This window comes from Caenorhabditis remanei, chromosome II (genome assembly GCF_010183535.1).
Source record: "Caenorhabditis remanei strain PX506 chromosome II, whole genome shotgun sequence".
NCBI lineage: Eukaryota > Metazoa > Nematoda > Chromadorea > Rhabditida > Rhabditidae > Caenorhabditis > Caenorhabditis remanei.
In genome coordinates this window covers 17024168-17037167 of record NC_071329.1, presented here as the reverse complement: position 1 = coordinate 17037167, position 13000 = coordinate 17024168, and the positions used below count along the sequence as shown (strand labels likewise).

Genomic DNA, 13000 nt, shown 5'->3' with positions numbered 1-13000 from the left:
CGTTCTTCAACAATTCTGTCGGGAAACGCTGAGATGATGAGATTGATGTTTGATAGAGTCATGGCGCTTCGCAACGAAGCACGTCGGCACGAGATGTTGGTCCAAAACCACAACGCCCAAGCCCCGCGGCGAAACCCCACCCCTCCTCCGGCTAACCCACCTCCACGAGCTCACATCGCACCACCAGAAAATCAGGAAAACTTCCGAGAGAACCAGTCATCATCTTCAAATGACGATATCGAACACGGTCGCGCTCCCGCTCCACCACCCTACCAGGAACTGGCTCAACCTGCTCCGCCGGTGGATTTTATTGTGATTAGAAGAAATTTGAACGGTATGCTAAGCAACTCCGAGAGACACATGAGAGAGAATGATTACTGTCGGGCGCATTTTTGGTTGCATAATACCTCCGACTATCTCAAGAGAGAATCTGAACATTTTCTACCAGCAGAACGTAGACATTGTTGGGAGCAAAGCCCGTCTAGTGAATCTTCATTTTCGACGTCAGCAACGGGATCCCAAGAGTCAGGTGGCTCAAATCGAGATCGTTTGTGGTTGGAGTCGGTACAGGAACGATTACGGGCGTATTCGTCACTATCACCATCAGCAAGGAGACAACGAAACGGAGAGAGAAGAGTTGGGTCACGAAGCAGATCGCCAGCCCGTTCGCCGAATCCGTTTGATGATTCTCCTTCAATCGTTTGACCTACTTACTTTCTCTTTCCACTCAGCCAAGTTTTTTTTGACACCATCCCAATCTCTGTGCGACGGAGCGCATTTTCGGGACCTTAATCTTTGCATCACTGTGCTAGACTCAATTCTAAAAACTAGTGTTCTTTTTATTGCTGATGTTTGTGTGCTCAGAAATTTTAAATCCTCTTTTTCTCATAACTCAATCCCTTTTCTGAAAACTTTCCATATTTTTTTTGGCTCGCCCCGCCCCATTGCAAGTCTGATTTTTTCCTGTTCACTATTTAATAAATTTGCATTTCCCGATTGAAAATTATGTATATATGTATGTATTATCAAAATGGTTGCATTCCTATCAGATTTTCCTTTCATTTTTTATTTTTTCCTTAAAAAGTAGGTTTTAATCATTTTTCAGGATTCATGGCTTCTGGCAGTACCAATAAACGGTCCGAGGATCACCAAGAACCAGCGGGAGAGGCGAAAAGGCCCAGAAAAGGAGTTATCGATTTTTCCGTCGGCGACAGTAACCTGACGGACGTGGTGCTCGTGGTCGAAGACCAAAAGTTTCATGTCCTGAAAGGGGTTGGTACCCAGTTCTTTTTAATATCATAAATTTCATTCAATTTCAGCGCCTTGCCTTCCATTCCCAGCCGTTCTACACAATGTTCTACGGAACCTACCGGGAGGCCGAGCAACAAGAAATTGAGTTAACCGGCTTTGGAGCGGAAGAATTCCAGGTCTTCTTGGAATATCTTTACGGAGATTGCGGTTGCAGATGTGGTATGTTTTATGACACTCGAAAATAATTTATAGATATAGTTTCTGGGGAAATAGCACAAAAAGCACTGGTTATTGCTGATATGTACGATGTGGATTTAGTTCGAAGAAGGTGCGAAACTACAATTACGAAAAGCTCATCACTGACGAAGAAAATGAAGTTTGAGATTGCAGTGAAATATCGATTGGAAAACTTAAAAGTAAGAGTTTTCATTTTTCCCTTAACCTGTTTTAGAGATGCGACGCGGTCGCGTTGCGGCTAGAAAATAAGTAGACATAAAAGGAATGCATAGAGCGAAATTTATAGTTTTTTATAGAGAACCTGAATTGTTTTTTTCAGGGCACAATCCTCAGTGAAGTCAAAACCTTCGATGACTTGGAAGCAATTCTGCCGTCTGATCTCGCCGACTTGGACCCGCCAACAATGAAGACTGTGCTGGAAAAATCGCTGGAATTTAATAGATGTATGTATAAAGCTATCAAATCTAATTTGCCATTATCCTAATAGTTTTCTTTCTAGGTTCAAAAGCTCCCTCATCTGTTCCAGTTCCAGCTGCTCTCCCTCGAGCTGCTGCTGCTCCAGTTGCTGCTGCTCCAGTACGACGCGCTCCTGCTCGAGCTGGTCCAGCACCACCTGTTCCAGTTCCCGCTGCTCCTGCTCCAGTTGCTCCAGTTCAACCAGCTGCTCCAGTTGCTGATGCTCCAGTACGACGTGCTCCAGGTCAAGCTGGTCCAGCTCCACTAATGGATATAATTCAAGCTGATCTAGCTCAAGTAGAGTTTGTGGGTCCTCTACGACGACGATTTGCTCCACGTTTTGCGGCTCAACGTGAAGCGTTTCCAGTTCCAGAAGTACTTGATGTTATTGAACCTGAGCAAGATGCTGCTCCGGAAGACCTTAACAGGCGTCCGCGTCGTCAGCGTCAGGTTCAACGAGCTCAAAATCGAGCACCCCAATGATTTCCTCTTAGTTTTACTCTCTAATTTTTGCTGATTTTGAACTTTTTTGTTGCATTTTCGAAATGTATTCTTGTATTTTTCCTCAATTACTTCCGTATTTCAAGTTTTACTTTTTCTGCTCACTCTATTACTTTTGCATTGTTTTCAAGCACAAATGTTTAAACCTTGCTTTGTCCCATGTTCGATCGTAATTGTAAAATTTGTGAACTTGTCGATGTTTTGACCTACAGACTTCCTGTTTTTCACTTTCAAAATTCAAAATGTTTTCAAATTCAAAATGTTGACTCTTTGCTAAAAAAAACTAATGTTCTTGTTTTACAATTTTTTGTTTGCTAAGTCTTAGGTTTCACTTATTCCTATTTTTCTCATAATTTTTGCAATCATCGACTATATGATAAATGTGTTTTTTCCAATAGAAAGTTATGCTTTCATTTTCAAAATGGTTCAATTCCTGTCAGATGTTCCTTTGGTTTTTATCTGAAAACCTAGGTTTTAATCAGTTTTTTCAGGATTTATGGCTTCTGGCAATGCAAATAAACGATCTGGGGATCATCAAGGATCAGCGGGAGGGGCGAAAAAGCTCAAGAAGACGCAAGTCGATTTTTCCGTTGCCGACAGTAACCTGACGGACGTGGTTCTCGTCGTCGAAGGTCAGAGATTCCATGTCTTGAAAGGGGTAAGTTAGACCACCAAAAAAAAGTGTTCACCAAAAAAATAACAAATATTTTTCATTTGAGCGTCTCGCCTACGACTCTCGACCATTTTATACTATGTTTTTCGAAACACATCGGGACCAACCGGAGATCGAGCTGACCGGATTTGGAGCGGAAGAATTTCAGTCATTTCTGGAAATTGTACACGGTTATGCCACTTGTGGAAATGGTATGTGTTTAGAAAACTTGAAACTTTGAATCTCATGAAATTTGTTCCCCAGGTGAAGTCGCTCGGAAAGTTCTGGAAATCGCGGATAAATATGATGTGGACTTGGTCCGAAAGAAGTGCGAGAAGAAAATGATTGAAACCGCAAGGTTTACGAAAAAAGAGAAAATGGAGATTGCCTTAAAGTTTGGATTGGACACACTGAAGGTAAGACATCATTGGTGTAGTTTTTAGAAGAAAGTGAAAAGATCCTTCAATGTTTTGAGACCGTAGCTTGTATACTCTCTTGATTTGGAGGCACGATTTGTCAACACTCAAAAAAATAAGGTTTTCTTTAGAGCGTTCTTCTCAAGGAAATCAAAACCTTTGGGGATTTGGAAGCAGTGCTGCCGTCGGATATCGCCGACTTGGATCCAGCAACTATGAAAGCTGTGCTGGAAAAATCGCTGGAATTCAATAGAGCTGCTCCAGTTTTGGCGGATCCGGAGCCAGCTGCTCCAGCTCAACCTGTACCACGTCGAGTGGCTCCTGTCCCAGTTCCTCGTGCTCTTGATCCTGATGACATAATCGCACAGATAATGCGTCGTCCGCGTCGACAGGCCGCTCAGCGAGCTCACCGAGCTCAAAATAGAGCACCCCAATGATTTTATCTATACGTGGTAATCAATAAATTTCATTTCAATTCTATCTTTTCCATTATCTTAAAAAACGTTTCTTATTTTTTACCCTAAGTGAATCTCCCCTCCGTTTCTTCTCTCGTAAAGTATTCCACAGATGTAACATATCCTTCCAACCAACATCATCCAATGCTCACCTTTCCCCTTATGAGCGACGCTTAGCAATCTCCTCCCAAATGTCCATGTACCATAGACGCATCATATTAATTCTCAAAACCTACTTTAAAATTGTAACCCACCGGTGTCATTTCCCCAATCTTGCCTTATATATAAAACCCGCGCTATCCCCCCGGTTCCCATATAGAATAGTACTTTGCGGTAAGAAAAACAATTCATTCCTTCATAAACACTTTTCGACCTGGGATAAAATCGTACCCTTCTTCCCTAAAACCGTAACCGAACAAACTTTTGCGTCTCGACTCCGCCAGCTTCCATTACAGACCATTTTTTTTTAAATTTGAGCGCTGGACTCTTTGCGGGTCCTATAGTTCATCTTACATATTTATTCACCCCTTCTTGTTGTATGCTCTTATAGATTTCGCCCATTTCTTTTTTTTCTCTTCCGCACAACAAAAGATGAATAAATTATTATTATTATTATTAAGTATTCAATACTTCACATCCACAATTTTACATGGATTTGTCTAATTTCTAAAACTAGAAATTTTCAGTTTTTTCAGAACAAAAATTTGTTTTCTGAGTCTCGATGCACCATAACTTGAAATAATCTGTTTCTGTTTCTGTTTCTAATGATAATTTCTTCATTTTCACCAACTTTTTCATAATTTTCTGGTCAGTTTTCAGTCAAAAGTAGTGAAAAAGTTTATATCTCGATGTACAATGTTTGGATTACGATTTCATTTAATACCATTTTTTAAATGTAATCGTAGAATACCCTAATAAAGTGCTTCTTTTATCTCTTAAACTGACTAGAATAATTAAAACTTAAGATTTTTGAGATGGAGAAATGGCTACATAGCACATCATACTATGTTTCTTTTTTTTAACTCTCCTCTGCACTCGGTTTGATCTGGCGGAGTTCAAAAACATCAAAAACCCCAAATTTTCCGAAATAAAACCTGAAATTTCTAAGAAATTTTATAAAAGTCGGTCACAAAACAAAAATCATAGTATAAAAAGCTGTATCTTGAAACCAAACCTGCGCAACTTTTGTAATGCAGGTGTTAACTGAAGAAACCTCCTGAAAACCATACACCAAACTAAATTCACATTCAGCATACCTCACTTTCTCAAATGGCTGCTACTACTCCTGACGTCTTTAATACCCCAATCCCATACCCACCTAACTGGGATCCTGCTATCAATGGAACTAGTTACCCTATTTGGGACTTTTTTGACACAGGAATCACTGAGACCTCTGTTTCTACTCTGGCGCTAATTTGGGTTCTTGGAGTTGTCTATCTGCTAAACTTGGCGATTTTCCCATTCTACCGTCATATCTTTAATTGCAATCAATCACGGGACAAGGGTACGCCAGTATTCCAAGTCCTCAACCACTCTTATCAAATTGCTCGAGCTATGTTCATAACTCAAAATTTAGCGATTTTTATTGCTTTGCTGGCTATATTCTTACCTGCATTGTATCACGTCTTTCAGTGGGTTGCAATACTTCTACTTTTTTATTTGGTGGCTGCTGCAGAGGCTAATCATTACCTGTTATCATTATTAGCAATCCAGAGATTCATACTGTATTTCTACAAGGAAAGTGAAAAATATCTGACGTTTTCTGACACTACAATGAAGAGAATCATCAAAGTTTGCTATGGTTTTGTAATTTTTCATATTTTGAGTGAGCCAGCAGTTTTTATCAAGAATAAATATATTGGGTTCTGGATGTATATTGTAGGTCGATTTTTACTCTACAGCACCACTCAAAAAGATATCAATTTTTGCTGTTTTTAGTGGAAAATGTCCAGGTTTGATTTTGTATTTCGGTTTCAGATGATTGTCTGATAAATTTTATTTTGTATGGGTTGGACAGTGCAAAAATAGCACATAATATTTTTATCTTGAAAGTTACAGGTTGTCAAAGTGAAAAGCTCCAAAATTTCGTTTATAGTCTTTCAAGGAGAAATATCTTTGACAACCTGTAACTTTCAAGATAGTGTCCCTACCAAAAAATGATCAACTCCAAAAATTATGTGCTATTTTTGCTCTGTCCAATTCATACAAAAATAAATTTATCGGACAATCAGGTGACACCGAAACACACTGTCAAAGTTGGTCATTTTCCACTGAAACAGCCAAAGTTGATAACCATTTGAGCGGTTCTGTACCTGTGTTCAGAGTGTCTACACCACTTCAAATCTTTTACTTATTGGATCAGCAGTATTTTATATTCCAATTATTAAAAATATTCAAAAACTAAGCCATCTGGCTTCTGCACAACTTCACAAGCCTCAAAGATTCGTCCTCTGGCAGATTATTTCAATTGTATGTGTGAAATGTGTGAGTTTTTTTGTCTGTTCTTAAATTTTTAATTAAATTTTTTTTAATATTGTAGATCTACATTCCAATTATAGTTGTCCTTGGCTTACAGTATGGAATGTTTGACGCCGATGCCAACCTATTCAGATACACCCAACTTATGGTTTTATGCAAATCACTTGATACATTCACCTTACCATTGATAATTCAAATGACCTATTTAGGGTGTAACAGAAAAAATTTGGAAGCTTTATTGGCTTCACTGAATTCTAGAAATGTCTGGAGAATAGTTCTGTGTCCATGCTCTAAACCAATGGTAGTAGAGCCAGTGACAGAGAATGTGCAGCAGTTAAGCTCAACGACGGAGGGCAGGAGATGATTTATAATTGAAGTTGTGTTAACTATAAATGGTATACATTCATAGATCCATAAATTTCTCCAAAAGTTCTTTGGCGAAATCCAAATCCATAGAATCGAGATTTGAAGCAGTAACACTGCGCAAATCATTGATATTTTTGAGGCTTTTTTCCTTAAAATAAAAAAAAAACAGTTTCATACACACTTTTTTCCTTTAATCACCTTCAAATCTTTCATATTACACTTCATCGATATTTCCAGTTTCTCCTGTGGAGTTTTCTCTGATGAAGTCATCAAAAAATCCTGACAACAACGGATTGCCGTAGGTGAATCATACATATCTGCCAGATAAGCGATCCCATCAACAGTGTAATCTGAAATTTAATGTCACTATCTGTTCTATTAGCTTTGCACAGTTCTTACTCTTACAACTGCGCTCCACCGAAATGCCCTTGAAAAATGTCTCTTTTTCTCTGAGTCTCTCAATTTCACCACACATTGTTCTTCGGTTACGGTAGAGCGCGGTTGTAAAAAAGCGTACCGTGCTATTATGATACATTCTACTCACCATCGATACTGTTTTCTCCGTGAAGGAGTTCCATAAAATTTTGGAAATCTTCCGGATCAATGTCCTTGAGCTCTATTTCATTTTTTCGGCATTCATCGAAATTTCCGAGGAAAAGTGACTTGAAATAACTGGATTGAAGTGATAGGTACTAAAAATACTCAAGAAATACAAAAAATACAAAATCAATTTCAAAAATACTTATATGCCGTACGGCTCAAAAAGTTATCAATTTTGACTGTTTTCAGCGAAAAATGGCTTAGTTTGATACTGTATTTTGGTGTCATCTGATTGTCTAACGAGTTTTATTTTGTATAGGTTAGACAAAGCAACAATAGCACATTACTTTTGTAGTTGACCATTTTTTTGTAGGGACGCTATCTTAGAAGTTACAGGTAATTAAAGCCATTTCTCCCGGAAACCGACTGATTTCCGTGTACATTAACGAAATTTTGGAGCTTTTTACTTTGAAAACCTGTAACTCTCAAGATATTGTCCCTACAAGAAAATGGTCAACTACAAAAATGATGTGCTATTTTTGCCCTGTTCATCCCATACAAAATAGAGTTTACTGGACAATTAGATGACACCGGAATACAGTATCAAACTTAGTCATTTTTCACTGAAAACAGCCAAAATTGATATCTTTTTGAGTGGTACTGTATATTCAAAAATGAAAGTACTGACTCACCATTTTGCATAAATAGAATTTCTGACCACCAACTACCAGCACAACATCCGAACATTCCCTCACAGATTCATCAAAACTTCTCAAATTCATTTTTCCAAAACCTCTCATTTTCTTCATAGTGACATGAACTTGTAGAGTAAAACTATCATCAAACACATAATTATTCAATAGAGTTTTCCACGAAACAAATTCATGCCATCCCCATTCGCGGTTTTTCATATTGTATGTTCCTGTATCAGTTGCAACCAGTGTGGCTCCATTCGCAGCTTTGATTTGAAATTTCAACTCAACATCAATTGAATAGTCTTTTCTTTTTTCCATACATTCCAAAAACACCAACAGAAATCCTTGGTAACGTGAGTATTTTAGTTTCCTAAAAACCATAGGATGGCTGAAACTTATCTGAAACTATAATACTCACCAGTCAACATTGAAATGAGTTTCTACAATATGCGGATCTCCGTAAAATTCCGATACGTTAGGTACCAAACAAGAAATTGTGAATTTTTTCTCTAAGGGGCTCATTTTTTAATAAAATAAATAAAATGAAGCGAGTTATAGAAAAATGAAAAGGAAACGATGTGAGAAGAGAAAAGACTGATAAGCGCGCCCTGTGAAAAATCGGGAAAGGGTGTGTGTTAGTGAGTCATTTGAAAATGTCTTGCTGATTCTTTTGTATTTTTGAACTTTTGAACATTCAGAAACTATTATCAAAATTTCGTCAGTAAATTTCTTTGTGTTCATATTTCATTATTATATTATTGGTCAAACCTATTATGTTGGAAAGAAAGTTTCAGTAAACAAACTTTCAATGCATGTTGAACAATTGAAAAACTGAAAAATAAAAAACTCTATAGGAATGTTTATAGGCATCGCTTTTAATTCGGTGTCATGTGTGACCAACTTTCAGTTATGTAATAAAAAATTGCGAAATTGTTACTGATAATTACATTGATTCACTTTTTCATTGCAAACCAATGAATTACATGCTTCTACTTATTTTCCTGTATTCGATTCAAAAGGGAAACGACTAATCATTTTGACACACTTTTTCAAATATACCAACCCTCAAAAACAAAACTCAAAGTTTTTTCGATTTTTCTATCAAAAATCTGAAAATTTACGTAAAGAGTGAAACATCTCATCGTCAGTCCCATGCGCACCCTAGTTCGTCTGACGCTCTTCCAGTCGAGATACGTGATACGTTGGAATTATTATTGGGGGAGGACGATTATATTGGGACATGATAGACGCTGAGAAATAGAGAACGGCAAGAAAGTTATTGCGGATGTATGCATATTGTGTGCGTATTGTGTGCATGTGTATGCATACATGTGTTCATATCTGTCTGTCCAGATGTCCCGAGAATTCATTTATCCTTGAGATTCGAAAGTTGTATATTAACAAAAAAATCTACTTGGTCGGTTGAAATTTGTATAGAGTGTGGACAATTATAAGAGGACATGCTAGACGCTGAGAAACAGAATACAAATTAACTGAGTGGTTTATCGACCAAAAACTTGGCAATAGTTTCTTCGACCTCTTGCATATATTTCTTATGACTGCCGCTCCAATTTGGTACATAGTTAATACTGTAGTCTTTGTAGAAGAACGTCCACAACCAATCATTGCTCACAGCACTGCTACCTGCTTGCCAGGCTCCTGAATGAATTGCACTTTTGTGGGTAATTATCGTTAATTAAAAACTCACTGAAGTAGATATCAATTGTATTTTTGTGCTTTTCTACAAAGCTGGGAGCATTTAGGCCTGTAGGAACAGAGCATCTTCCATAACCATTCACAGCGTAATAAAATATCATGACATGCTGAAAACATGAAAATTTACAGTTTTTCTGAAATTAAAAATACCTTTGTTGGATAGGCAATTATATTCAGATAGTCACTCTCACTTTCGATGACTCTTAAGGTTCCGTTATGAAGTTTAGGCTTCTCAACTGGAACACTGTATTGTGGAACTGGTGCCACGGACACCACGGTGCTTTGATTATTCTTCTCTACAAGTGAGAATCCAGTGACTAGTTTTGCCTCACACAACTCCTTCAACCCCTCAAGCTTGTAGTGTTTAGCCTCACGAAGAATCTCTCTGACAGTGTGCTCGGAATTGGGGAGTCTAACATATCCATCTCGGAGGTAGTTCAGAATAGAGGGGAAGTGACGAGGGTCTCGGTCAATGAATATGCACCCATTGTCGTCTTTTTCGACCTGGGAAAAGATTAAAATTGATTTGAATAGCGGTAAGTGATGTAAACGCTCACCGGAGTATCCGCTTCCAACATTGTTTTAAACGATCCATCATGCTTTGTTAGCGTTTGTCTAGTAGTCTTGAATACAGTACCCCCAATATCCAACTTTACTGGGGAGTGACTGGAATGGTGGGTTCCCAAAACAGTAGAAAATAAAACTAAGAAAAGAAGTAGAGGTATGTAATTCATTGGTTTTCAATGGAAAAGTGAATCAATGTTTTTATCAGTCTCTGTCCTGTCTCTTCGCTCTTTTCCTCGAGTTCTCTCTCAGCAGAGAAGATTTATTGATCTTGGCTCAACGAGATGTAAACACCACCTCTGCCGACCGAGAGACATTTTTCCCCTTTACACTCTAGACGTACTAGTGGTGGAGAGGGACCCCAAGTCTCTCTCTCTCTCTTTCCTCTACCAGGAAATAAAGATTGCAGTCTACCTAAAATGTACAGAAATAATAAAAGACGGAGCAGGCGTGATCCTGCCTTTTACATCAGTATCATTTTTACAACTTTCATTACCCCAAAGTATAAACATTTTATTAAAAATAGGATATTAAGGGTACGATATTCAAGACGACACACGTTAACAAATCATGATGGATTTTTAAAGACGATGTTGGAGGCGGATGAGCATAGAAAAAACAAAAACCAGAGCGATTAAAAAGCCTTGACACTATCCTCAAAAAGTGTGATAAAGGACTGTTTTGGAAAATTATGTCGATGATATTTGAAGTCTACACGGTCGTCTCCCTTATGAATCGACCACATCCATTCCTCTCGATCCGCTCGAGTCATTTGAGCACGCTCTGAAAAAAATTAGCTAATTTTTGAAAAACAGGAAAACCTACTGAAATAAATCTCATATTCATCATCATACTTATCCAAAAAGCTTTTCACTTCCAAATCCTCAGGCCACCGTACTTTACCATGCACTGTAACAGGGTAGTAGAAAACTATGACAGCCTGAAATTAAAGTAAGACCAAATTACAAAAAATGAACAAAAATTCACCTTCTCCGGAGTAGTTGTAATCTGCAAAAGATCCATATCGTTTTCAAGGAACTTCAGAGTATACGAGGGATCTTGAGGGAGTTTCGATTTGCATTGCTCCACCAGATCATCCAGGGAATAGTACTCGGCCTCCTTCAGAATCTCTCTGACGTCTTCTTCAGATTCCGGAAGGTTCACTTCTTCATCTCGGAGGTAATTCAAGATTAAATCAAAGTGTTCGGGGGATCTATCGATGAATATCGGTCCGGTATCTCCGCTTTCAATCTAGAAAGAAAAAGGGAGGTGAGACATCTGGACACCACGACACACCGACAGACACCTTCCCTTTTCCCTCACCGCATCTCTATTAGGAGGGGGAAGGTGTCTGTCTGTGTGTAGGGGGTGTCCAGATATCTCTTCGTTCGGCGATAAATATGTAATTAGTCAGGGGGCAATAGATAATATGGGCGGCATCACTAATTAAACGCTTCGGTGTGTCTACGCATTTGTACCGTCGGATGCTTTCAAATGCTTATAAGATCGAAAGCAGCGCTTCAATTTTGTAGTTTATTTCCTTTCCTTAAAAATTTACAGCTCTTTACTGAAAATTCTTATATCAGTGCAGAATCATAAAAATTTTGTTGCGGGAATCTTTATGATTGTCTGGGGAAGTTTTTGGAGACATTGCTTTCAAACGATCTATAAATTTGGTTCTTGGGACTTTCGACTACGGGAAATCCATTTCTGTCATCAAAATCGGCTGAATGTGTCTGCGAGCCGAGTTATGAGCTCTCAAACTTTACATATAATTAAGCTTCATCACAAGGAACTCGAAATCAACATATAGTACACGCAAAGATTTTCTCATTTTAAACATACGAGCACAGGTGAACCGCGCGGTGGCGTATATGCGGCCGATTTGGAATTCTATGTTAAAAAGCTTAAAGTTAGAGGGACTCGGATCGCAAAGACATTTTGCCAGTTTTGATGACAAAAATGGACTCCCCATAGTCGAAAGTACCTATATCCAAAATTATAGATTGTTTGCAAGCCGCGTCTCCAAAGACTTCCCTGGCGAGACATCTGGACTATATTGCCAACCGACAGACGCCTTCCTTCTCGAGGAGAAAAAGAGGGAGAGGTGTCTGTCTGTGCGTCCAGATGTCTCACCACTTTGCAATACGCATGTCATGGTCTAGTCAATGCAATTAAAAATGCACGGGCGGCCAGATGGTAATTAAAGTTCGGATCGTTTAAAAAACAGCTGCTAGGAAATGACATCACTCATAAGAAATTGGTCTGTCTGGTTTTTCAATTCATGTAGATTGTTCTAATTTGAATCACTTAACAGCATATTTTTCAAGTGCCTGTCAGATAAATTAAGGCACAAACAATTGGTGCCAAAATTCAAAATTCAAATTTTTTTTGAGTTTTTTTCACGAAAATGCCAAATTTTCGTCTATGATTCAGAATTAGAAGAAATTCTGGAAAATCTTCGAAAATGTTCACATTTTAGATGAAAAATTGATCCTTGTCTAATTATCCAGATGCTCTCATTGCAAATCCAATAAAAAATAACTCACCGACTCCACCAATGTCTTCAATGTCCCATCCATTTTTGTCAGTGTAAACAGGGTCGTCTTGAACATTGTTCCTCCGACATCCACACGGATCGCAATTTTCGCGGTGCATATTTTTAGTAGGAAA

At 38.4% G+C, this 13000-nt stretch overlaps 5 protein-coding genes across 5 annotated transcripts; 2 read left to right on the top strand and 3 right to left on the bottom strand.

The window, feature by feature from the left end:
* Positions 1 to 2941: 2941 nt before the first annotated feature.
* On the top strand, positions 2942 to 3950 carry GCK72_007565 (uncharacterized protein; the record flags this gene model as incomplete). The annotated part of the gene is made up of 4 exons (XM_003107159.2): positions 2942 to 3103; positions 3165 to 3309; positions 3362 to 3513; positions 3645 to 3950. The coding sequence occupies 4 exons, from the start codon at positions 2942 to 2944 to the stop codon at positions 3948 to 3950; spliced, it is 765 nt and encodes a 254-aa protein (XP_003107207.2).
* A 1287-nt stretch (positions 3951 to 5237) lies between these two features.
* On the top strand, positions 5238 to 6810 carry GCK72_007564 (uncharacterized protein; the record flags this gene model as incomplete). Its single annotated transcript, XM_003107180.2, has 3 exons — positions 5238 to 5846; positions 6291 to 6452; positions 6508 to 6810. The coding sequence occupies 3 exons, from the start codon at positions 5238 to 5240 to the stop codon at positions 6808 to 6810; spliced, it is 1074 nt and encodes a 357-aa protein (XP_003107228.2).
* Positions 6811 to 6849: 39 nt separating this feature from the next.
* Positions 6850 to 8569, bottom strand: GCK72_007563 (uncharacterized protein; the record flags this gene model as incomplete). The annotated part of the gene is made up of 5 exons (XM_053726300.1): positions 6850 to 6960; positions 7011 to 7162; positions 7357 to 7504; positions 8045 to 8417; positions 8466 to 8569. 5 exons carry the CDS (start codon positions 8567 to 8569, stop codon positions 6850 to 6852), a joined length of 888 nt encoding a protein of 295 aa, XP_053590494.1.
* A 967-nt stretch (positions 8570 to 9536) lies between these two features.
* On the bottom strand, positions 9537 to 10497 carry GCK72_007562 (uncharacterized protein; the record flags this gene model as incomplete). Its single annotated transcript, XM_003107188.2, has 4 exons — positions 9537 to 9706; positions 9756 to 9870; positions 9914 to 10267; positions 10321 to 10497. 4 exons carry the CDS (start codon positions 10495 to 10497, stop codon positions 9537 to 9539), a joined length of 816 nt encoding a protein of 271 aa, XP_003107236.2.
* Positions 10498 to 10961: 464 nt separating this feature from the next.
* GCK72_007561 (uncharacterized protein) lies at positions 10962 to 12985 on the bottom strand (the record flags this gene model as incomplete). The annotated part of the gene is made up of 4 exons (XM_053726299.1): positions 10962 to 11110; positions 11153 to 11267; positions 11315 to 11578; positions 12881 to 12985. 4 exons carry the CDS (start codon positions 12983 to 12985, stop codon positions 10962 to 10964), a joined length of 633 nt encoding a protein of 210 aa, XP_053590493.1.
* Positions 12986 to 13000: the final 15 nt, after the last annotated feature.